The sequence below is a fragment of the Myotis daubentonii genome, chromosome 1 (genome assembly GCF_963259705.1).
Source record: "Myotis daubentonii chromosome 1, mMyoDau2.1, whole genome shotgun sequence".
Lineage (NCBI taxonomy): Eukaryota > Metazoa > Chordata > Mammalia > Chiroptera > Vespertilionidae > Myotis > Myotis daubentonii.
In genome coordinates, this window is record NC_081840.1 from 58,471,373 (window position 1) to 58,497,680 (window position 26,308).

General features: G+C 38.2%; 1 protein-coding gene across 4 annotated transcripts in view; it reads right to left on the reverse strand.

The window, feature by feature from the left end:
- USP8 (ubiquitin specific peptidase 8) overlaps positions 1-26,308 on the reverse strand; it is a 68,736-nt gene that overhangs the window by 28,291 nt on the left and 14,137 nt on the right. For all 4 annotated transcript variants that reach the window (XR_009453494.1, XM_059701498.1, XM_059701477.1 and 1 more), the window contains 8 exons: positions 23,176-23,344; positions 21,661-21,805; positions 15,694-15,779; positions 14,320-14,482; positions 12,190-12,232; positions 9,229-9,373; positions 3,939-4,101; positions 195-339 (listed from right to left, as the gene is read on the reverse strand). Coding sequence is in view for 3 of the 4 variants with exons in the window: in XM_059701498.1 (XP_059557481.1) it covers positions 195-339; positions 3,939-4,101; positions 9,229-9,373; positions 12,190-12,232; positions 14,320-14,482; positions 15,694-15,779; positions 21,661-21,805; positions 23,176-23,279 (994 nt within the window). In the remaining variant the exon portion in view is untranslated. The remainder of the gene's footprint in view (positions 1-194; positions 340-3,938; positions 4,102-9,228; positions 9,374-12,189; positions 12,233-14,319; positions 14,483-15,693; positions 15,780-21,660; positions 21,806-23,175; positions 23,345-26,308) is intronic.

Consider the following 26,308-nt stretch of genomic DNA (forward strand, 5'->3'; position numbering starts at 1 on the left):
TATTCTTAAAAAAAATAAAAAAGAATTAAACAATAATTCCAGGCTATGAACATCTTGTATTTTTTATGCCTGAAAACAAGTTACTAGCTAATAGAACAAATGCACATATAACCAATAACATTACCTTAAGAACATAAATAATTTAAAGTTTATTTTACTGAAGCAACTGTAATAAAAAATTTTCACATACATACATGAGATAGACACCTCTTCATTCTTGCCTCGTGGGGGTGGAGTGACTTTAGCATTTGTTGTGTACTGGGGATAACAAAGAAGCCAGTTTTCATAGCCTCCTTCTAAAACCAAAGGCTCGTTGCGCAGGACAGTTTTAGTTTCCCACTGTAAAATAAGGAAATAGTGTTTTTAATATGGCAGCCAAGAACACAACAAACCTGAATTTAAAAATTGCTCTCTTTAAGATTTATCCTCTAAATGATAAAAAAAAAAATGAGTGGGTCCTAGCTGGTTTGGCTCAGTGGAAAGAGTGTCAGCCCTGCGACTGAAAGATCCCAGGTTCAATTCTGGTCAAGGGCACATGCCTAGGTTGCGGGCTTGATCCCCAGTAGGGGAAGTGCAGAGGCAGCCAATCAGTGATTTTCTCTCATCAACGATATTTCTATCTCTCTTTACCTCTCCCTCCCTCTCTGAAATCAATAAAGATATATTAAAAAAAAAATTGAAAGCGGAATTAAAAATTTAACATTAAATGAAACAAATGGGTAGATCAGATTTTTAAAGTCAGACAAGCAATCAATGATCTTAGAAGAAAAATAAAATAAGTCTATATGCAATAAAACCCATCCATAACCTCACTACCCAGAGATACCACTTTAATATTTCAGTTATTCTTACTTTTCTACATAGATACACACGTTTTTAACATCATTTTTACAAAACAATGAAACTTTTATGATGATGCTTTTATCTTATGTCTATTTTAAAAAAATATATATTTCTTTACTGATTTCAGAGAGGAAGGGAGAAGGAGAGAGAGATAGAAACATCAATGGTGAGAGAGAATCACCGATCGGCTGCCTCCTGCACACCCCCCACTGGGGACCGAGCCCACAACCCAGGCATGTGCCCTTGGCCGGAATCGAACCCGGGACCCTTCAGTCCGCAGGCTGACGCTCTATCCACTGAGCCAAGCCGGCCAGGGCTCTTATGTCTATTGTTTATTAATAAAGAGCTGTATGTCATTTGTAATGATCAGCTAATATTCTATTGTATACACACATATAAACACACATACACATACACCAAAACTGAATTCATCATTTGAACACTTGTTATTTTCCCCATTTAATTATAAACATTGAAGATCCTTCCTTATAAATGTATACACCCAATCAACTCCATAAGGGAATATCCCCAGAAGTGGAGTTGCCAAGCCAATGCACATGAACATCTTTATATTGTTAATCTTTGAAAGGATCCTAAAAAAATATTTATTTTTGTAGAATAATATCCCAGGAGTAGAACTATTGGTTTAAAGTCTGGTAGATGCTGCTAAATTACCCTTCAAAAGAACAATACCAATTTATATATTAACAGTGTATGAGAATGCCAATTATAAATCTCTACAATTTTTCCAAACTGGTGGGCATAAATGCTCTTTTGTTTTAATTAGCATTTGTTAGTGGAACTGAACATCTTTTAATATGTTTATTAGTCATTTATATTATACTAGAGGCCCAGCGCACGAAATTGTGCGGGTACGGTCCCTAGGGCCTAGCCTCCTGCAATCGGGGCCATCTTCTTGTCACTCCCATTCGCCAGTCCCCAGGTTGAACGCTGCCTCCGCCACTGGGATGTCAGGCCATTGGGATCACCAGCTCAACCCCGGCTGCTCAGGGGCTCAGACCTGTGGGAAAGCGGGCGCCAACGACTTCACCTCCACATGCGTGAGCCAGGCCAGCCGCTGAGGGAACGTGCTGCCCACTAAGGGGCGCTCAAGCTGCCACCGCTGCCACTGCCACTGGGGCTTGAGGGGCTGATGGAAGCTGCGGGGTTCGCCCGCGACCTACCCGTCCGGCATGAGCGGCACAGAGCGGGCAGCGCGTTCCATCAGCGGCCAGCCTTGTGTACGCCCATGGAAGTGAATTCACCAGCACCTACTTTCCCACTGAGCCCCTAAGCAGCTGGGGATGAGCTGGTGAACCCAACAGCCTGACAGCCAGCTTGGTTGTCCTGCCACCCACGCTGATCCCCCCGTTCACCATTGCTGATCCATCAGAGCCTGTGGGCCGGGGGCAGGGACCAAGAGGTCAGCCTTTCAGCCAGCTCACCAGTCCCCAGGCCCACTCCGCCCCACTTGTGGGCCAGGGGAGGGTGCAGGGGGGCGGGCGGGAAGGACCAAGAGGTGCTCAATGCACCTCATGGTGATGGGTCGTTTGGTCATCACGGACACTGGCTTTTTATATATAGAAATGATTTAATCTCATCTTTTGCCCATTTTTCTACAGAGTTTGCTATTCTGTTACTAAATAGTAAATGTACTTTGAATATTTAAGAAAATAGGTCTTTGTCATATGTTACAAAATCTGTCCCGATTGATTTTTACCTTGTTTATGAAGTTTTTAACACAGATATACTGACTTTCCTTAATGGTGTTTTGCTTTAGGATCAAGAAATGAAAACACTTTTTTCCCCCAGATAATAAAAATCCTTTTCCCTAGTAGTTCATTGTTTTAATCAACATATTTATATCTTTGACTCATTTGGAGTCTAGTGTAGTCAAAGAAATTAAGGTACGGATCCCTTTCTTTTACTTACTGGCTAGCCTGCTGCTGTCCCTAAACCATTCATTTAAATCCATCTTTTCCTCACTAATTTGTTATGTTACCTTTATCATACACTAAATTCTCAAATATCTTAAGTTGAACTTTAAGAAATTGCTTCTTCTGTAGGTCAGTAGTAGTTAAACATTGGCACTTTCATTTATCAACCTATCCTTGAGTATATTTCTAGATTCTCTATTATATATGTATATGTATGTATTTTTAAGATATATTTTTATTAATTTCAGAGAGGAAGGAAGAGGGAGAGATAGAAACATCAATGATGAGAGATAATCATTGATTGGCTGCCTCCTGCTTGACCCCTACTGGGGATCGAGCCTGCAACCCGGGCATGTGCCCTTGACTGGAATGGAACCTGGGACCCTTCAGTCCACAGGCAAACACTATATCCACTGAGGCAAACCAGCTAGGGCTAGATTCCCTATTTTAAAGCATGAACTGTTTCAAGGCTTTTAAGATTGCCCTCCTGGAAGAAGACAATGTTCCATCAATTGACCCTCCTTCCAGCAGGTAAGTTTTATTCTTACCACATTCTCACCAACATTCAGGGCCATCATTGTTTAATAATTTAACAAATTAAACTGAGTATTTTTATCTTGGTTCATCTGATCAGTGAAAATGGTACTCATTGGTTCAATTTGAGTTTCTCTGATTTGATCACTTTTATGTTATTATCACTTACATATCCTTTTATGTTTATGTCAGAATAAAATAAGTCAACTACTTATTTTATGATTTCATCTTAATTTTCTTATTTATTTGTAAAATCTCTTCAGACTTTAGGCAGATATCTTTCTCTTCGTCTCTGTCTTCTTACAGTATTTTTTCACATCTAAGTTTTTATTTTATGAAGTCAAATCAATCTCTTTTTTCTTAGTGACACCTTCCTTTGTCTTTGTTTCATAATCTAATTCTTAAAACAAAAAATTTCTTTTTTCAGATAAGTTCTATTTCTGAAAATTCTAATATTCTGCTTTAAACTGTTATTTGTTATTTCAAAATTAGTCTTTTATATCTAAATATCAAAAAAATCTACAACCAAAGCATAATGGATCTTCTTGTCCTTAACTAGTCAACATACCTTTCTAACATTCAGAGAAGGCTTGCAATTATAGTAAATTAAGGAAACTTGCTAACCTTGAAAAGTGCATCTTTCAGACTCCGTAGAGTTGTTCCAAGTTGTAAATCTTTTGTAGAACTAAACCAGTCAAGAAGTACCACATAATCCACATTCCCCCTCTTCTTCCATTTGTCTTTAGAGTCATCTGGGAGTTTTGCTTCAATCCAATTAGCAGTGATTCTGAAATGTATTAACATTTATATTGGGGCAAAAGTAGATGAGAGGTCCTAATATACTAATATAAGACACTGAGTTTTGATCTACAGTCTGTATCAGACCATAGCAAACTTTAAGACAGATTTCTTTCTAAGGTCAGACTATGTGTTAAGATATTAAATACCCTAAAATGTTAAATAACATCACAACTGCATAATACTGGAATATATTTTAGTATTAGAGACTAAAATTTTGACCCTTTACCAAAAAATGGGGGACCAAACTGAAAACAGGAACCCTTATGAGCATCTTTCAGCCAAGTATAAACGACTGGAAGATCACCCAGGTAACATTATTTATATTTCAGTTCTGATACCTATAATTAATAGTTAACCAAATACCCAAATATTTAACAAACACATACAGCATTTATTATGTGCCAGGTACTATTCCAAACGCTTTATTCTGAATCTCACAACAATACTATAAAGTAGGCATTGTTATCCTCATTTTATAGATGGGGAAACTGAGGCACAAAACATTAATAATCTGCCTAAGGTTACAGCTGTGAAGTGAAGCCAGAATTCAAACTCAGGCAATTTGGTTCACGTCCAAGCTCTTTGCTGGTTTGTTGTGTTGCCTCTTACATCATCAACTGCGAATATTATCAACTCTATGATAAATCATGCTGTTCATTTCCTCTTTTGCTTACAGAATAGCTGAAGTTCTTCCTGAAGTCCTTACAATGGACCTGCCACATGGTCCCTCCCCCAAATCCTATTCTCTCAATGTCCTCATCATTAACTATGTACTTGCCCCTTTACCCACTCCAGGCACTGGCTTCCTTATAACTTCTGGTATGACTCCCTCAGATAATGCATCAGTCATTCCCCTTATCCCTTCAAGATTTGCTTACTAGTATCTTCTCAGTGAAGCCATACTGGATTAACATTTTTAAAAAAATATATTTTATTGATTTTTTACAGAGAGGAAGGGAGAGAGATAGAGTTAGAAACATCAATGAGAGAGAAACATCGATCAGCTGCCTCCTGCACACCACCTACTGAGGATGTGCCCGCAACCAAGGTACATGCCCTTGACCGGAATCGAACCTGGGACCCTTTAGTTCGCAGGCTGACGCTCTACCACTGAGCCAAACCGGTTACAGCTGGATTAACACTTTAATACCCCAATATACAAGCTTGACACACCCATCTTATCAATAGCAGACATATATTTATGTTTTATTGATTGTCTCACCTACCTCATCTCCCTGTTAATCCTATATATAATAAAAGCATAGTATGCTAATTAGACCGGACGTCCTTCTGGACGACCTTCTGGACGAAGCTGGGGCTGTGAGGGTCAAGGCAGAGGCAGCCGCTGTCGTGGTAGGGGCCAGCCCCTTGCACGAATTTCATGCATCAGGCCTCTAGTAAAATATAAGCTCCATGAAGCAAAGATTTGTTTGTTCAACTGACTTAGTCCCAGCACTGCAAACCACAGGAACCCAGCCCATAGCAAGTGTCAGTAAACATCTGCTGAATAACTGAGTCAGTAAGACAGATTTGCTCCTCCAGGTAAGAAACTCCGTATTATTTCTAACAAAGCACCTAGGCATTTATTTAAATGACGATACTGGCAAGCAAGACAGGACTGGTGAAACTTTTATTCATAAGTAAAACTAAATGGCGTTAAGATCATTTTTAAAAAATCCTGTATATAATAATGCAGGTTACTTTATCTATCCTATCTAATAAAAGGCAAAAAGGGTAATTGACTGTACCTTCGCTACACTTCCCATTGGCTAATCAGCAGGATATGCAAATTAACCGCCAACCAAGATGGTGGCCAGAAGCCACACAGCTGAAGCGAGCAGGAGGCTTGCTTGCTCCAGTGATGGAGGAAGCCAAGGTTCCCCGCCTGCTGTGGCCTGGCTCTGAGCTCTGGAAGCAACAATGTTTCAATTATAGAAGCTAAACAAACCCCAGGTGCCTGCTTTCAGCCAACCGAGGCCTCAGAACTGGGAGTGCCAGTGACGGCAACAATGTTTCAATTATAGAAGGTAAATAAATCCCAGAATAAAAGAACAAATGGAGAGGCTGGGAGCTTCAGTCGTCTGCCAGCCTGAAAACAGCCCTCAGCCTCTCACCCAGACTGGCCAGGCACCCCAGTGGGGACCCCCACCCTAAAGGAGGTGTGGCCAGCCTGAAAACAGCCATCAGCTCCTCATCCAGGCTGGCCAGGCACCCCAGTGGGGACTCCCACCCTGAAGGGGGTGTGACCAGCTGCAAATAGCCATCAGCCTCTCACCCAGGCTGGCCAGGCACCCAAGTGGGACCCCCACCCTGATCCGGGACACCCTCCAGGGCAAACCAGCCAGCCCCCTCCACGTGCACCAGGCCTCTATCCTATATAGTAAAAGGGTAATATGCAAACTGACCCTAACAGCAGAAAGACTGGGAATGACTGGTCTGGTCACTATGACACACACTGACCACCAGGGGTCAGACCCTCAATGCAGGAGCTGCCCTCTGGTGGTCAGTCACTCCCACATGGGGGAGCTCTGCTCAGCCAAAAGCCAGGCTGATGGCTGCCAGTACAGCAGTGGTGGTGGGGGCCTCTCCTGCCTCCTCAGCAGCGCTAAGGATGTCTGACTGCAGCTTAGGTCTGCTCCCCGCTGGCAAGTGGACATCCCCCGAGGGCTGCCAGAGGGATGTCTGATTGTCATCTTAGGCCCAATCCCCCGGGGAGCAGGCCTAAGCCAGCAGGTGGTCATCCCCTGAGGGGTCCCAGATGGCAAGAGGGCACAGGATGGGCTGAGGGACCCCCAGCTGAGTACACAAATTTTTGTGCACCGGGCCTCTAGTTAGAATATAAAGAAAAAAAGAAGAAATACAAAATGCCTCATAATAATTCTCATCTGATATACTGAAATCAAAAAAATGCTTAGTCAACAAAGAATGAGAAAAAATGAAATGTGATATTCTTAAGGACTATTTTTAACTGCAGGGATATACTTGCCTAAATACTTTTTATCTAAAAACTCAAGATTACTATTCTGCGGAAAACAATAGCATCAACCAGTACCATCTTCACACACCGCTATAACTTTGCTTTACCTTGTCTACTATTTAATACTTTAATTATTTGTTAATTTAATTGAAAGTGATTCTTTACTTAAATAAACAGAAAAATGTATATTGCTATATACATGGAAAAATAGAATCATATCCAATAAAGAATAATCCTAAAAATAATCCTAAAATTAAACAAAATAGATCACTAAATTATGCTATATCCACCCAATAGATCACCATTTAGCAATCAGAATAAATAAACTACAACAACATATAATAATATATATGACTTTCATAAACATTAGGTTGAGTACAAAAAGCCAGGCATAAAAGGCTACTGATTGTAGGATTCCATTTATATAAACTACAAAAACAGATAAAAAGGAATCTATTCCAAGTTGGTGGTTCCCTGGGTGGGTGGGGGTATAGGTAGTAACTGGCAGGTGGCTTATGAAGACCTTTTGGAGTGATGCTAATGTTTCTTGGTCCAGATACTAACTCAAAGGATGCATTCCATTTTTGACAATTCACTGGGCTAAACACTTACATAAGCATTATCATATGAATATTACACTGTTTTAATATAAAAAAACAGAGTTATCACGGTCAGGTAGCTTTAGACACTGCTGCCTACAGAAAACTCTGAGGCCTGCTCTCTAGTAAGAAAGAGAGATTAGCAAATATTAAAAGGTAATGGTAGCACCAAATTGAGACTTCTTTTAACTAATCCAGGACTGAAACAGAAATTAAAAGGGAATGCTTTTCTTGGTATGCAATTCGTTGTTCTTTAATCTTCAACCTAAACTCACCTGAGTTTCCCAGTAGTCCAAATCCCACATTTTGGGAAACAATTAAACTCAGTTAAAACCATGAACTTTTTGTTAGTACAAATTAGACTATACCTTTCTTTTTCTTTTCAAATCCTAGGAATATATTCCCACCTACTTGATTAGACTAAGCACTCGAATCTCATATTTAAATAATGTAGTTACTAATCTGTTTGGTGGTTCACAGTAGAGGAATGATGGAGGGAATAGCAGAAGCCACCTTGTTTTGTAAAAAAGGAAATCATTCAGCTATACTAGTTAATTTAAAATTCAGGTAAATAAACAGCTGGATAGATTGATACACAGATTAGACAGGTAACATATTTACAATGCATGCTATTCTTCAGGTCAAACATTTAGCAAACATCTGCAGTATACTAAATATCATGCAAATTTTATTAATTACCTAATTTAAAAATATCTTCTTAATATTGTTAGTCCTAGAATGGACCTACTCCAATCCCATAAACTAAGACCCAGAGAGGTTACATAATTTATGTAATACTCAAAATAGTGAAAATAATCTTGGATCTGAAGTTTTAACTCTGTCACTGATGAGATAGTTTCTAATATACAACATACCCATGCATGGTAACTTTAATTTTATAGGTTAAAAGCTTTTTTATCAAAAAAGACAGAAAGTACATTTTTAAGTTAAGTCCTTACAAATGCCAGGCTCAAACTTCTCAAAACCTCTGAGATAAGTACTATTATTATCCCCATTTTATAGATGGGAACATGGGCTTAGGAGGTTAAGTCACTAGGTAGAAGTAAGGTAGCTAATAAAAGACATTTATAATCTCACCATAGTCTGCCTTTAGAGTCTTTACTCTCTCTTAATGGCTTGGTTATACACTGTCTTCTTCCAAAAAGTATTTGTGTGCTCTTTTACCACAGATAACAGCATGAGAAATCTCCAATTAAAAACAATTCAATTAGTTCACAATTTTAGTCTATTTGATGCATATGCTTCAAAAGCTCATATGTAAAAACAGTATGAGAAGTTAGTCAACAAACACCTGGGGAGAGAGAGTACACAAGGGTGGCTTCATTTATCTTCTAAGGCTCCAAATGCCACAGACAGGAGAGAGCACCCAGACTGGGTAAGGTGTACATTACAAGCAAAAATGAAAAGGTCAATGGGAAAAGAAAACACTATTATATCACATTTAGATTGGATGCTAATAATTAACATTTACTACTCTCCACAGTTTACCATTCTATCTAAACACACAATGACCCACCCTGGACTGATGGCTTCTTCAGGAACACTTAGAGAATCTGAAATATGGGAATCCTGATAATCCTGCATTCTTCGAGCATCCATTATAATCAAGCTGATGTTTTCATCCATCATCATTGTGTATAGTTGCTTTGCTGTGATTGATCCTAGGAATCAAGAGAGATGATATTTGTGATAAGTAACACCCAGTTCTGTGTGTTATCACTAAACACAGGGCAAGCACAGCTTTTTCTAGAAGAATAAAATATACTGGGTGTTACATACTTGCTTTTCCATCACACTATTTACTACCTTTTAAACTAACATTAAATATAACATGCATTTTTGACATTTACCAAGAAACTAACTCAACGCTCTATTTATAAAGACTTAATAAAATTTGCTGTTGAGTTTACAATTATTTCTGGTGTTGGCTCTGTTACTGTTTTAAAATAAAGGAAATTAATAAGTACATCTCAGGAAAATATTACATTTTTTAAAATTAAGCCATTTAAAAAATGTCAATTAGAAGAAAGTTCTATGGCTCAAAAATTCTTGAAAGGGTCTACATTCTTGCCGGAACCGGTTTGGCTCAGTGGATAGAGCGTTGGCCTGCGGACTGAAGGGTCCCAGGTTCGGTTCCGGTCAGGGGCATGTGCCTGGGTTGCGGACACATTCCCGGTGGGGGATGTGCGGGAGGCGGCTGATCGATGTTTCTCTCTCATCGATGTTTCTGACTCTCTATCTCTCTCCCTTCCTCTCTGTAAAAAATCAATAAAATATATTTAAAAAAAAAAAAAAAAAGAAAGGGTCTACATTCTTTAATGGGGCTTTATGAGAGCTATTTTAGATTTTCATGTATCCCCCAAGCAACAAGCCAAAAGCCTGTTATTTGTGTTCCATGAGAGGGGTTGGCAGACCATGGCCACCTGTATTTACTGGAACACAGCTATACTCATTTGTTTACATATTGTCTATGGCTGCTTTCACACTACAATAGCAAAGACCACAGGGCCCCCCCAAGCCTAAAATATTTACTATCCAATCCTTTAATATTTAGCCAAAATAAACATTCCCTATGTTGCTATTTTCCTCTTCCAGCTTCTACCACCTAAAGCAGTGATGGCAAACCTATATGACACCCGTGTCAGAGGTGACATGCGAACTCAATGAATTGATAACAGCTTCTAGTAAGGTACTTTACTAGGTTTAATTTTTGTTGCATGGCAATATTTTAAATAAATTATTTATTTTAGTGTTATACTCAATTAATATTTAAGTTAAACCTTTTCTGAGACAAAAACTTAGGGCAACTATCTAAGTCTTATTCTTTAGGTTATATATCTGTCACTAGAGCAGCGGTCGCCAACCTTTCAGACCTCACGTTCCACCGGTTGGCAACCGCTGCACTACAGCATCCACACCACCTGTAGATAATATCAAAATTACTGGTTTAGATTTTTTAAGGGCGTAAAGAAGATTTTTAGATAATTAAGTATTCAACTGAGAGTAATAAGCAGTACTAGCTAACACTTATATAAAGTTTATTATGCATTCTACGAGTTTCACATATATTAACTCATTCAATCCTCATCAATAACCCTATGAAATCGGTACTATTATTATCCCCACTTTAGAAAAGGGAAATTAAGCCCTAGCTGGTTTGGCTCAGTGTATTGAGCTTTGTGCCATGGACTGAAGGGTCTTGGGTTCCATTCTGGTCAGGGGCATGTATCTCGCTTGGTTGCAGGCTTGATCCCCAGCCCTGGTCGGGGCGTGTGCAGGAGGCAACCAATCGATGTGTCTCTCTTACATCGATGTTTTTCTCTCTCTCTCTCCCTCCCCCTCCCTTCCACTCTCTCTAAAAACCAATGGAAAAATATCCTCAGGAGAGGATTAACAAAAAAATAAAAATAAATAAAAACAATTACTTATTTAAAATGAAAGTAAAAAAAAAAGGGAAATTAAGTTAAAGAGGTTAACATGCTCAAGATCACATGGAAATTCAGAGAAGCCAATGTTCAACCCCAGGCAGTCTCACTTCTGAGAGTCCATGTTCTTAACTACTGTTAAACTACCTTGAAAAGAAAATAATGACAACGACTAACTGTGGTTTTGATGTTTTCAATTGCATCCTATATAATAAAAGCCTAATATACTAAGTGTCTACTCATCCATTCCACCAATCAAAGTGTAATATGCTAATGATATGCTAAGGCCACTTCAACTGCTCGCTATGATGTGCACTGACCACCAGGGGGCAGACGCTCCAACCGGTAGGTTAGCTTGCTGCTGGGGTCCGGCCAATTGGGACTGAGACGGGCCAGACATGCCCTGGAGCCCTCACGTGGTTCTGCCTTGGCTGCCAACCTCCTGTGTCCCTCTCCGACCCTGATCGTGTACTGGTGGGGTCCTTCACCCTGGCCTGCGCCTTCTCACAATCTGGGACCCCCTCAGGGGATGTTGGAGAGCCAGTTTCAGCCGGATCCCACAGGCCAGGCTGAGGGACCCCACTGATGCATGAATTCATGCACCAGGCCTCTAGCAGTATAAATATAACCCACGATATATAAATTCAGAATAGAATACATTTTCAGTATATTTGTACAGGCAAGGTTATATACAGACTAAAGGCCCAGTGCACGAAATTCACGCACTGGGGGGGAGGGGGTGTCCCTCAGCCCTGCCTACGCCCTTTCGCAGTCTGGGAGCCCTTGGGGGATGTCTAGTTTCTGGGAGCGGCTCCCGCCTCCGCTGCTGCACTTGCTAGCTGTGAGCCTGGCTTTTGGCTGAGCAGCCTTCTCTCTGTGGTAGAGCACTGACCAACCAGGGGGCAGCTCCTGCATTGAGCATCTGCCTCCTGGTGGTCAGTGTGCATCATGGTTGTTCCACTGTTAGGTCGATTTGCATATTAGCCTTTTATTATATAGGATGAGACAATATTAGAATCTCACTGTATAAAATCTGAAGCTAACACACTTACCTTTCTCTGTGGTCTCATTTCTTTCACTGTTTTCACCATTTATCTATTTCATAGAAAAGAAAATTTCAAAATTAATAATAGAAACAAAAATGTTCATAGAAACAAAAAGTTCAACTTTAATATCTCATTGAAACTGAAAGCCTAGGAAATGAAGGGCTCAGGGTACTGTCATTTTATAAAAATGCACATGAACAGTAATGGCATTACCAGGTTACTATGGCGGTAGTTAACAGCTAAAATAACTAGCAGCATATCTGAATCATATGACATTTCTTCAAAATTTTCTTCAGTTGATGGCTAAATATAATTTAAAAGCACAGATTATTACAGAAATTTATTATTTAATTTAATGAGAAATTCCTTACAATGAAATAAAAATTGGGCTATTACCTGGCATGGAATATTCAAAATGATGAAAGAGAAAACCTAGAAATACTCTACCCAGCAAAGTTATCATTCAGAATTGAAGGAGAGATAATTTCTGAGATAAGCAAAAACTAAAGGAGCTCAATATCATTAAACCAGCAATACAAGAAATGTTAAAGAGACTTCTTTAAGCGGAAAAGAAATGGCCAGTAGTAAAAATTTTTAATTATTGGAAAGAGCCCTAGCTGGTTTGGCTCAGCAGATAGAGTGTCAGTCAGCTTGCTGACTAAAAAGTCCTGGGTTCGATTCCAGTCAAGGGCATATGCCCAGGTTGCAGGCTCTACCCCCAGTAGGCGGTGTGCGGGAGGCATTGAATCAATGATTCTCATCATTGTTGTTTCTCTCTCTTCCTCTCCTTTCCTTTCTGAAATCAATAAAAATATATTAAAAAAATAAAATAAAATATTGGAAAGAAAAAAACACACTAATGCAGGCAAACATTTAGTAAAAGTAGGGGTCAACCATGGATTAAACTAGTATGAAGGTTAAAAGACAAAGTAAGATCATGTGTAACTATAGTAATTAATGGATTCATGCACACACACACTCACACAAAAGGTGTAAAATATGTCAAAAACATAAACACTGAGGATTAGTAAAAATGTAGTATATGATTCCACTCATATGAGGTACCTAGAGTAGTCAAATGCATAGACAGAAAATAGAGTGGTAGGTGCCTGGAGCTGGGGGGAGGGAAGTTTGGGGAGTTACTGTATAAAGCAGCAGTCGCCAACTGGTGGTCCATGAACCACTGGTGGTCCGTGAGGTCCGAAAAGTTGGCGACCACTGGTTTAAAAGATACAGAGTTTCTGTTTAGCAAGATAAAAGGAGTTCTGGAGATGAACAGTGAATGGCTGCACAACAGTGTGAATGGACTCAATACCACTGACCTAGATACGGTATTAAATATTATGTTATGTGTATTTTACAACAATAAAAACATTTTTAAATGTAGGGCCCCTATCTCCCAGTCTCTGGGAGGGTAGGAGCCTAACTTCCATAACTGACAATTAGCAAACACAGATGCCTCTCACATTGACCAACCTTCTATACTAACATACTCTAACACTTTTCCATGAACTAATCAGCATTTAAAAATCCGCCTAGCCCTAGACTGTTTGGCTCAGTCGATAGAGCCTCAGCCTACGGACTGAAGGGTCCCAGGTTCGATTCCGGTCAAGGGTACATGCCCGGGTTGAAGGCTCGATCCCCAGTAGGGGCGTGCAGGAGGCAGCCAATCAATGATTCTCTTTCATCATTGATGTTTCTATCTCTTTCCCTCTTCCTCTTTGAAATAAATACATAAAAATTTTTTTTAAAAAATATGAAAACCTGATCAACATAATTTAAACTAAATAAATGAACAAAAATCTGCCTACATTTTAAGAATCGAGTTCAATCTCCCATATTACAATAGTCTTGAATAGTCTTCATTAACATTTTTTTAAAATGGAGCTTTTAAAATGCAATTGTAAGCGATCAACTTAAAACAGACTGCAATAAACACAGCTTGTTATATATGAATCTCAAACCAAAAACCTGTAAGAGAACCAACTGAAGCTAGAATATTTTATTCAATTTCTAATAAAAACACATCAAATTTTACTCTGGTTGCCCAAATGAACGTTGTAGTGATATCTCAACTCTTCTTAAACAGATCATCTGAGAAGAGTCTTTTTATCTCACAGAATAAATTTAAAATACCTTTTGGTTTTTGTCTTTGGAATCCAATACATTTTCCAAAGAATTTTTAGCTGATGTGTTACCATCCTCTCTTCCTGCTTCCTGTCTTTTTTGTTTCTGCAGTTGCTCTTCCTCCTGTCTGTCTTTTTCTTCAAGTTTTTTCCGAACTTCAGCTTCTTCATATCTAGTTGAAAAAAGAAGTCAAGATGTCTTGCAATGATCATGAAAAGTAAAGGTTTACATGATACTAGTACCCTGCATTGGGTACATATTTTCTCCCTCCAACTGATATTCAATACTGCCAATGGTCATTATAAGCCACAACTCACAAATTTGCCCTTTGCAGATTTACATAAATTGCCCGAAAATCTTGAAAGAAACTCTATGCTTTCAAGTTAAAGTTGTTTAATGCTCTTGTTGCTCTTTCCCTACCATTATTTTCAACCTTTTAATGACTCCAATCTGCTACAATTTCCTTTTGAAAGGAATTATAATCCTAAAATTAACTATAAACCTCACTCACTTATAAAGTGATTAAAAATGCTAAAAAGTAAAGACAAATAAGTGAAAGGACCTAACCGCCCCCATACACACACAAAAAAAGAGGAGGTAAAGAAACATGATTATTATAATAGTATGATTAGAGAAAAACTAGGCAAACCCAAGGAAAAAAAACAGTTAATAATGGCTAATCCAAAGATTAGGAGAAATGCTATTCTACTTAATTGATTAACTAGCTAAAGGAGAAAGAGAATAGTGATTCTTAATGACATCAACCACCTTAACATATTCCAGACCCAAGATTGGTAATTTCTAAAAAGGATGAACAGAATATAGCAGTTTAGTTTTAAGTAAAGGCTATGATGTATATAACTATAATAGTTAACTGATCCAAGCACAAAAACCATTAAAGAAAAAATATTGAACTAAATAGTTCCCTTTTTATTTTGTTGTTTAAGGAATAACTAAAAATTGAAACATACTATTTTTAATTTCTAATTATAAGTCTGGCAAACCAATCACGGAAAATACTAGGATTAGATTAAAAAAACAACACATATATAACTTCTGAAACCAGGCAGATCAAAACTATAGTAAATACTTTATTCTCATCAGACCAGTGTCCAGTAGCACATCACAACATGGAGCAGAGGAATGATATTTTTCTGAAGAATCCTGTTAGAAACTTGGGGAAAAATGAGACCTAAGCTCTAAACTACTATACTAATGCTTACCTTAATAAACTATCATTCTAAGCACTTAAAAAACATCAGTAAAGAATATTAATGGTAATACATGAACATAATGTAGTGATATAGCAAACAAATTTAATTTTTGTGTTCTGTTAACACAGGACTTATTTTTAGGAATTAGATTTGAAAATAATGTCTATACCTGAGTTTAAGGCTTTCAGAAAGTCTTTCAGCTTCTTCAATAGCTTTTTTGATGTTTGCAGGTCCAAGCATTGAATGAACATAGTCCTAAAATTATAGGAAAACCATCCTATAGTGTTAGCATTAGGTACTATACACAGCTGTAATGCTAAAGACATTAAAATCATGGTACTTAAAACAGCAAAGTTTAGATGAAAACATTACTATGATTGAAGTATTTTTTTAAACTTTTAACCTACATGAATGCACAACTTATTCTCAAAATGTTTCAAAAGCATCTTATAGCATTAGTATAAAAAAAAACTCGAGTAGGTAACAGTTTTACTTATTTGTAAGGCACCTTTTAATAAGTACTATTTTTTTAATTTTATAAATAAATAACAAAAAACCCCCACAAAGCTTTCAAGGGCATAATATATCTCGCCATTATAAGGAGGTTTCCTAGTTTTATTTTTCTCTAGTCTCAGATGCAGTAAAACAAATTGTGTGTCAATCCTCAGTATGGGATTTATTCTTTTGTTTTAAATTGAGATGTTTTGCTTCCATCTTTCTTTTCTATAGCTACCGGCCTTTCAATACTTTAGACATAAAACAAGTGTTATATTTAAGGAAACATTGAATAATGAAAAGTCAAATGACAGAAAATAAGTCATCAATAATATAATCTACCTTTAAAAAAAACACAAAATTGCCTTGGCCAGTACTACTCAAAGGTTAGAAGTCGGCCTGTGCCTCCAGGGGTCTTAGGTTCAAAAACCTAGTCAAGGGCATGTACCTGGGTGCCGGGTTTGCTCCCCGCCTCTGAGTTGGGGGTGCGTGTGGGAGGCAACCAGTCAATGTAACATTCTCATATCCATATTTCTCTCCCCTTCCCCTTATACTCTCTCTGAAAAGCAATGGGAAAAATATCCTCAGGTGAGGATTAACAAAAAAAACCCCACAAAAACACAAAATAGCCATGGCCTGTGTGCCTCAGTTGGAGCATCGACCCATTCGCCAAAAGGTGGCAGGTTTGATTACGGGTCAGGGCACATAACCAGGTTGTGGGCTCAATCCCAGGTCAGAGGAAACCTATCGGTGTTTCTCTCTCACATCAAATGTTTCTCTTTCTCTCTCCCCCTTCCTCCTTCTAAAACACACACACACACACACACACACACACACACACACACACACACACACATTTTGGCACATAATTTACTAATAGGCATAATGAAGTTGTTTTTTAAAAAATCACTTCACTAAAGAGGTCACTCCTTAGATCTTGCAATCAAAGATAATTTCAAATCAAAGTTAGTTTGACATGACAGTACTGCAGTTAGACTAGGCTAATTATTGGATCTAATTTGCCACAACTTGTCAGTATGACTACAAATAGAGCCTACGAGTACAGTTCATCACAAAGGACATAGTAATCAAATTTTAAAAAAGAAGCAAGGCCAGAAGGTCAAAAATATCCATCTCTGGCTCATGGAGAGACCCTCACCAAGAGCTTTGGGTAGAATAAATCTGTTGGTAACAGCTATCATATGTCTATCTAGCCCAAAAGTAGCTCAGGTTTTGGTTGAGTATATTCTTCTAGATTAAAGACTAAATAAATAAAGAGGGCCATTCACTATGTAATTTCAATAAAAGTATAGTTTGTTCAATACTCTATCACTTGAACATTACAGTGGAAACTATAATTACTTTAGTTACCACAATGTCCTGACAACTGATAGAATATTCACCCCCTCTCACTGAGGATGTGTAATTGATTTCACAGAGAAAGGAAGGAACAGAAAGAGAGAGAAACAACTGTGAGAAACACAGATCAGCTGCCTCCCATACTCCATCCAGGGATGAACCCACAACCTAGGTATGTGCCCTGACAGGTAACTGAACCCACAAACTGGTGTACGGGACAACACTGCAACCAACTGACCTACCCAGCCAGGGCTGATACAATACCTTTAAATATATATATATATTTTGATTTCAGAGAGGAAGGGAGAGGGAGGGAGAGGGAGACAGAGATAAAAACATCAATGATGAAAGAGAATCATTGATCAGCTGTCTCCTGCATGCCCCCTACTGGGGATCAAGCCCACAACCTGGGCATGTGCCTTTGACCAGAATCAAACCCAGGACCTTTCAGTCCACAGGCTGACACTCTATCCACCAAGCCAAACTAGGTAGGGCACAATGCTTTTCTAACAGAAAATAAAATCTAATCATTACTGTAAGGTTTCTCCAATAAAAACAAAATACAAAGCAAAACAAAAAAATACTATGACTTGTTTTATTAATTTTTTAAATAGAAACTCATTAAGAAGCCAGTCTGTAAGCTCAACATAATTCTGTTTAAATGCTGAAAAAATTGTTTGTGTTTGGCTATGCCTATTACCAACTCTCAAAAGACACTCCCTTAATATCGGTGAGGTTTCCTTTCAATAATTATCTCTCTGTACTGTTAATGGAGCACAGTTAAAATAAGCATAAATATTTTCAAATTTTCAACAGTACTGACAATTGGCAGAATTTTAATAACAACATCCAATTCTTATACAACTAAAAACATTTAGGTTTACCAAGTAGAACTTTCCTATCCTTGAACATACAGATTCAAGCAACTCTCATGATTTCACAAATAAAAAGGTTTACCAGTAATATTCAAGATTATCAAGAATGCCACAGATTTAAAAATATCATTCTAATATTATCTAGACTTACTAATATTATTAGTAAGACATATTTGCCTTACTCCCTTTTCAGATAACCCCGAAAAAATTCATGTATTGATTTTTTTCAATGAGTAAGCAATCTATATATACAAAAGGCTGAGTGTCCATCAGTCCAACCGGTAGCTATGATGCGCACTGACCAGCAGGGGGCAAACGCTCGATGCAGGAGCTGCTATGACGCGCACTGGGATTTAAAAATAAACGGCACCAGGGACTTGGCGCCGACAAACCAACACTCAGCTTCCCCCCAGTGGGACATAGGCCCCAGAGCGACACCCCACCAAACCACAACCAATGCTGCCAAAGACCCCATGGTGCAAACTGCAGCCCACAGCCCAGCCTAGCCTGGAAACAGTGGCTGTGGGCACCGGGTAATGAGGTCACGTAGCAACGCCTGGCTTCCTCTTCTTAGTGACTAGCATCCTTCAGCCCAGGAACATGATTTGCTTTATAGCCAGGTGCAAACATTTTACAGTTTAACCAAATGTTTGTGAAGTGTTTTCCCGTGCCTCATCTCATTTGATCCTCACAGAAGTCCTGGGGTAGGTAGATAGGAGACTTGGTAGAATCCTATTTTCTTTTCATTAGCAAGACGCAAATAGCAATATTAAAATATTTCTTCTAATTAATTTCCTTTCAATGTGCATGAATCTGCGCACCACGACACTAGAGTAAATGCAATGTGTCCTCTACTAGTGAGTTTGCTAAATTATCAAGTTTCATCTAAAATCTTACCTATTCCCTAGTATAAAATAAGAGTGAAAGACAAAGTTTCTAAAGACTGATGACATTACATTCTGTTCCTACTGGCTTTAAAAGGTAAAAACCAAAATTTAGTTAGTGTCCTGGCCAGTGTGGCTTGGTTGGTTGGAGTGTGGTCCCATGCATGGGTAGGTTGCGGGTTCAATTACTGGTCAGGGCACATACTTAGGTATGTGTTAGATCCCAAGTCGGGTCTCTCCCTACCTCCCTCGCTAAAATCAATTTTTAAAAAAATTTACTTAATAAATGTAACATTTCACATACTGAAGTATACTGGAGAGGTTGGGCTAAATAAAAGACAAACAGTTCTAAGACAGAAGCAGATGTGGTATCTTGGACAGAGCAAAGAAAATTAATCCTTATACTGACAACCAGAAACTGAACAACTGCAACATATGGAGTAACAGGGAGCTTTCTAACCTGAACAACTTCTGCCACTTTCAACTATACACTCCCTTTGGAAATGGAATAAATAGTCTGTGGAAAAGGAAAAAATCTCTTACCTATTATAATTTACTCCCAACCTTCTCAGGTTAAGGAAAAAAAAGGTAGCTACAAAGACACTCCCAATCTTGTCAAAGAAGAAAAGTAGTTACTAACTTAGAAAAACAAAGCAAAAAATTAAAAGTATATTAAAAAATTGACCCTACAACAATAGACAAAATAGCAAACACCAAAACTATCAGTTACCCAAATCTGCAAATTTTTCAAAAATAATTACTTTAGCAGACACTTTTACATTTCTTTTTAAGCAATTCCATTTTAAGAGAAACTGTAATAATCATCGAAGAGCATGCAAACACTTGCTTAAATTTGGGCAGGCCTCTGTCTCTATCTGCAGATAAATATGCCCAAGAATGTTCCAAGGACAGGACCAATCCAGCCATTCGTGGAGGATGAACCTTAAATGCAAGGGGCCACCATTTCAAAGGTAGACGTAAAATCCCACAACTATTATTAGTATAACCTTATTGGTAAGAAGAAATACCAGCAATGATTTAACACCATTAAATAAAACAATGATGCTATCCCTTAACCCAGCGGTCACCAACCTTTCAGACCTCACAGACTACCAGTGGTCTGCGGTAATATGTAATTCATATAAGGCTATTAAAAAAGAAATTTTTTTAACTTCTATAATTTTAATGAGGCAAAGGAAATTCCACCACCAGTGAATAAAATAAAAATCTCAATATTAATTCAAGAATAGCTTCTTTGCCCTGGCCTGTGTTGCCCAGTGGTTAGTGTCAACCTGCGCACCAAAGGGTCTCAGGGCTCCATTCCCGTCAAAGACCAATACCTTGGTTTTGAGTTCGCTCCCTGCCCCCAGTTGGGACATATGCTGGAGGCAACCAGTAGATGTGTCTCTCATGCCCATGTCTGTCTGTCTCTCTCTCTCTCCCCCCTCGCCCTCACTTCCTCCCTTTCTACTCTCTCTGAAAAAGCAATGGAAAAAAATATCCTCAGGTGAGGATTAACAAAAAAAATTTTTTTTTCTTAAGTAATGGCTTCTCCACCACTTAAGATCTATAGGCAGTATTTTGATACTATTTATTGTCTGGTAACAAGATTGTTCCTAAGTAAAGGTGGAACCACCAACATAAAATTCTTCCTATTTCTTTCACCTAGTCTTCATGATCTTTTATTGCCTGTTGCTGGTGTAGCTGAAATGCAACCATTTTCCTTAGCAACACTTATCTAGTCATCAGTTCTCTTTTTTCATTTACACTTCCCCTCTCTTCCCTCCATTCCTTACTGCCCATGGCTTCAGCAAAGTGGAAGAAAGGCACCTGCTCAAAGGATTAAAAGTAAAATAATAATATACAAAAATGGAAACAATGAGCATTAATTTTTCAAACAGATCTTTAATATGGTGACAATGTGATATATTAAAAACTGTCACATTAAAACAAATGACTAAACCTTGAATCTTGAGAAAGTACAATCTCGTCATATTTTTCTTACTTAATGCATGAGTAAATGGAATATTCTATTTGACCTGGCAATGATGTATCATAACAGAAAACTATGTTTCTATATGTTGCTATAAATTTGTACTAGTCCAAGGCAAATTAAGAATGCATCTATAGCCCGGCTGGTGTGGCTCAGCGGTTGAGCGTCAATCCATGAACCAAGAGGTCAGGGCACATGTCCCAGCTGTGGGCTTGATAGCCAGTAGGAGGTGTGCAGGAGGCAGCAGATCAATGATGTTTCTCTCTCATCGATGTTTCTATCTCTCTATCCCTCTCCCTCTCTCTCTAAAAATCAATAAAAACATATTTTAAAAAAGAATGTGTGTATAGTGTGTGTATCCACGTTTGCAAATAAAATGAAATCTTCAGTTTGCTTTTCTATCTTCATAAGAGTTTGAACTTGATGCTACATAATGTTATCTACTTTTCAACATAGTTAAAACTTTTAGAGAAGATAAGTCCATTGTGCAAAAATAACTTAGCAAATAAAAATGCAGAAACAAAAGGTACCTGCTGTTGCTTGAAATCAGGCCTGTTTTTGATAAGATTATAAACAGTCACGAATTTCATGTATAGTACGTAGGCCCTTTCCTCATCACGATCTAACCTGCTTTCTTCTGCTGTCTTGAAGATCTTCTGGGCACTCTGTACATAACTTAAAATTAGAGAAAAAATAAAACACTTGACATCTGGGGGGGGGGGGGGTAATGCAATAAAGCCCACAGAGAACCTCGATAAAATATATTTCATAATTTATTTCAGAATTGACACAAAGTTAGATGCAAGTTTGGATGCAATCTGAAAATTTCCCTTATGCTACAAGTAAATACTTCAGTTTCATAAGAGTTGTTTATATGCCACAAACTCTTCAAATTGCTTTGAGTCCAGTTTTAAAAGACTTGCTACAACAGATAATCCTGAGACAAGTGGTCCTCAGACAGCCACATAATAGCCATACTCTATAATTAAAGAACATACCATTTGTATTGAATTAGGGGAGCTAAAATCTTTTATTATTTTAATGTTAAAACAAATATTTTCCATTCTACTCACTCCTTTCTAACCATTATGTAAAATCTCCCCCACTTGAAAATCCAAGAAATTAGGGAAAGAAAAGAGGACACAAGCCTGATCTTTTTATCTGATTAAGATTTTCTACAAAATGGCTGAACTACACTCTGATTCATTGGTCCTGGAAGAAAAGAGACTTAAAGTCCAAAAATATGTCATCTTAAAATTTTACTTCAGTAAAATAATTTGAGGATTCTATGTCATTAATTCCTAAGACATTTTCCTTGTTTGATGGTCTTTAGAAAGCAAATTAATAAAATAGGCATTTCTGCAAGAGAATTTCATTCACTTAGGACTAAAGTTTTGGCAACCAAGTTATAGTGCCAATGCCTATATATAATATGCTTTACCAATACTTATTTATATAAAGCAGTGAATCTTGTTTTCTGTATTTTTCAAACTGTGTTCCAAGATTGAGACATGGACTAATGATGAAGATGGTAAGCTCAAGGAACTAGACCACCACATGGACTAATGATGAAGATGGTCAGCCCAAGGAACTAGACCACCACACAATTATTTAAGACCAAAGATGGTCCTGTACAAGGACCATTTCAGTCAGTGTGTATGCTGTGCCTCACATGGCAGCGGTAAATCAAACCAAAGACAGTAAGGAGATTCTCTATAAACGTTCAGGAATGAGCAATGTCCATTTGGGATCATAAAAATAAACTGAGGCACCACCCAATTTATCTCTAGCCATGGAACACGTATTTTTCCCTAATCTCTAAAATCTGTTTACCTAAGTCTGGTATATGGCTGGCTAGATGCGCCTTTCTTTTTTTTTTAATTGATTTTTTTTTTTTTTTTGAGGGAGAGGGAGAGATGGGGGAGATAGAGAGATGATGCCATTGTTTAAATAAACTTTAAATTTACTCACGTAACGCATGTAAGAACATGGAATTGAACTAAAAATTAATATATGACTCAGTCAAACTAACAATGGATACATACTTCTTAGTGCTTATTTTCTCTGGTTTAACTTCTGTCTTCTTATTGAGGTCTTTTAGTGAAGAACTGAGGTAGAGTTCTTTAGGATCTGAAGCCACGGAAGGCATGATGAATAAACCTTACTTTTCCACTTTTACAATGGATGGTGTACGTCAGTAAAAGTAGTTCTTTTCTGAAACAAAATGAACACAAATGATTCCACTAGTTTTCCTCATTAACAACAAAACAAGTGAGCAGTTTAAAAAATAAAACAGCTAACCTGTATTCTTTGCTAACAGTTGATTTTAAATTATCTTGAATATATCTATTTTAGGAGTTCACGATATACAGGGTATTAATAAACAATTAAAATTTTCATTAACTAATTACTGTTTGTATCATTTTACCTTAAGTATTAGGAATCTTTCCTGTCAAAGGAACTAACAGAATAATAAAAGCTTTTATGTTTTTCTTGATAAATCTGCATGAATGTATAGATCAAAAATAGGAAGCTTAATTTAGAAATACAGGGTATCCCCAAAAATGTATACACATTTTTAACAGCTGATAGCTTAATTTTGAAAATGAAATGTATTCTAACACTGTCTTTATAATTATACAAACTGTGTGAATACACTTTTTGGGACACCTATATTTCTCTTTCTCATTGGTATCTATAATAATAAAAGTATAATGTGCTAATTAGACCTGAAGTCCTTCCAGACGACCTTCTGGACAAAGCTGGGCCTGCGAGGGAAGCCCAGGTCCCGGGTGCCAGAGGGAAGCCAGTGGTGGCAGCTGGGGGAACGAAGGCATACTCGTTGTTGTTGTTTTTTAATTAAATCTTTATTGTTCAGATTATTACATTTGTTCCTCTTTTTTCCCCCCCATAACTCCCCTCCTTCCAGTTCCTACCCCACCCTCCACCCTCACTCCCCACCCACTGTCCTCATCCATAGGTGCACGATTTTTGTCCAGTCTCTTCCAGCATCTCCCACACCCCTTCCCCCCCCAAGAATAATCAGTCCATTCCCTTTCTATGTCCCTGATTCTATTATAATCAACAGTTCATTCTGTTCATCAGATTATTTATTCACTTGATTCTTAGATTCCCTTGTTGATAGATGCATATTTGTTGTTCATAATTTGTATCTTTACCTTTTTCTTCTTCTTCCTCTTCTTAAAGGATACCTTTCAGCATTTCATATAATCCTGGTTTGGTGGTGATGAACTCCTTTAGCTTTTCCTTATCTGTGAAGCTCTTTATCTGACCTTCAATTCTGAATGATAGCTTTGCTGGATAAAGTAATCTTGGTTGTAGGTTCTTGGCATTCATCACTTTGAATATTTCTTGCCACTCCCTTCTGGCCTGCAAAGTTTCTGTTGAGAAATCAGCTGACAGTCGTATGGGTATTCCCTTGTAGGTAACTGACTTTCTTTCTCTTGCTGCTTTTAAGATTCTCTCTTTGTCTTTTGCTCTTGGCATTTTAATTATGATGTATCTTGGTGTGGTCCTCTTTGGATTCCTTTTGTTTGGGGTTCTCTGCGCTTCCTGGACCTGTAAGTCTATTTCTTTCACCAGGTGGGGGAAGTTTTCTGTCATTATTTCTTCAAATAGGTTTTCAATATCTTGCTCTCGCTCATCTTCTGGCACCCCTATAATTCTGATGTTGGTAGCTTGAAGCTGTCCCAGAGGCTCCTTACACTATCTTCGTATTTTCGGATTCTTTTTTCATTTTGCTTTTCCGGTTGGATGTTTTTTGCTTCTTCACATTTCAAATCTTTGACTTGATTCTTGCGCTCCTCTGGTCTGCTATTGGGAGTCTGTATAATATTCTTTATTTCAGTCAGTGTATGCTTAATTTCTAGTTGGTTCTTTATCACAACATTGAGGGTCTCATTAGATTTCTTGTAGATCTCAGTAAGTTTATCGGCGGCTTCTAGACAGTTCTTGAGAGACCTTAGAAGTGTGGTTCTGAACTCAATATCCTCCATTGACAGTTTTGTCCTGTTTCTTTGTCTCCACATTTTTTATGCTTTCTCGGTGCACCCCCAGTGGTCTTTGTGCGCAGTCTTGTTGTAGTTAAGCCTTGATTGTTGTAGTTAATACTAGGGGGATTTGACCTCCAGGACAACTGGCTGTGAGAATCAGCTGTGTCTCAGGAAGGCCTACTCTTACACGAATTTCATACATTGGGCCTCTAGTCTATTTATAAAAGGAAACAAGTGAGGAGGGCGGGGGACAGGCAGGTAAGGCCACTTTATATGGAGCTAAGGACACATGAACATGTTTCTGGCAGAATATACCTAAGTACTTTGGTTTACTCTGCAAAGCTCATTGATGTTTCATGACATTCTTCATTTCCTCATTTGCTTTGGTAAATTATGACTAGGAAGATGGAGGAGGTTGTAAACAAAATAAAAACAATAGGCTAGGCATATACCAATTAAGTGGTGTGTGTATGTACATGTGCAGGGATGCATGTAGATGGGGCAGATCAGGGGAGCACACCAAATGGGGAGTCTTGGCAAGATCGTGTCACCAAATGAAAACTTCAGTAACCCAATTAAATGTATGCAAGATCTTTAGCTGTGAGGAACTAATTACAATTTGAATAAATAACAACTTTAATACATTTACTTATTTATTTTTAAAATATATTCTTTATTGATTTCAGAGAGGAAGGGGGAGATAGAACATCAATGATGAGAGAGAATCATTGATCGGCTACCTCCTGCATGCCCTCTACTGGAGATCGAGCCTGCAACCCAGGCATGTGCCCTTGGACGGAATTGAACCCGGGACCCTTTAGTTCGCAGGCCAACAGTCTATCCACTGAGCCAAACTGGATAGGGCAATATTAAAACATTACGACTTTTTTAAAAAATATGTTATTGATTTTTTACAGAGAGGAAGGGAGAGGGATAGAGAGTTAGAAACATCGATGAGAGAGAAACACCGATCAGCTGCCTCCTGCACACCCCCCACTAGGGATGTGCCCGCAACCAAGGTATATGCCCTTGACCGGAATCGAACCTGGGACCCTTCAGTCAGCAGGCCGACGGTCCATCCACTGAGCCAAACCAGTCAGGGCACGACTTTTTTTTTTTTTTTAACCACTTATTTCCACTGTTTTAATGCTCTTCATTCTATCAT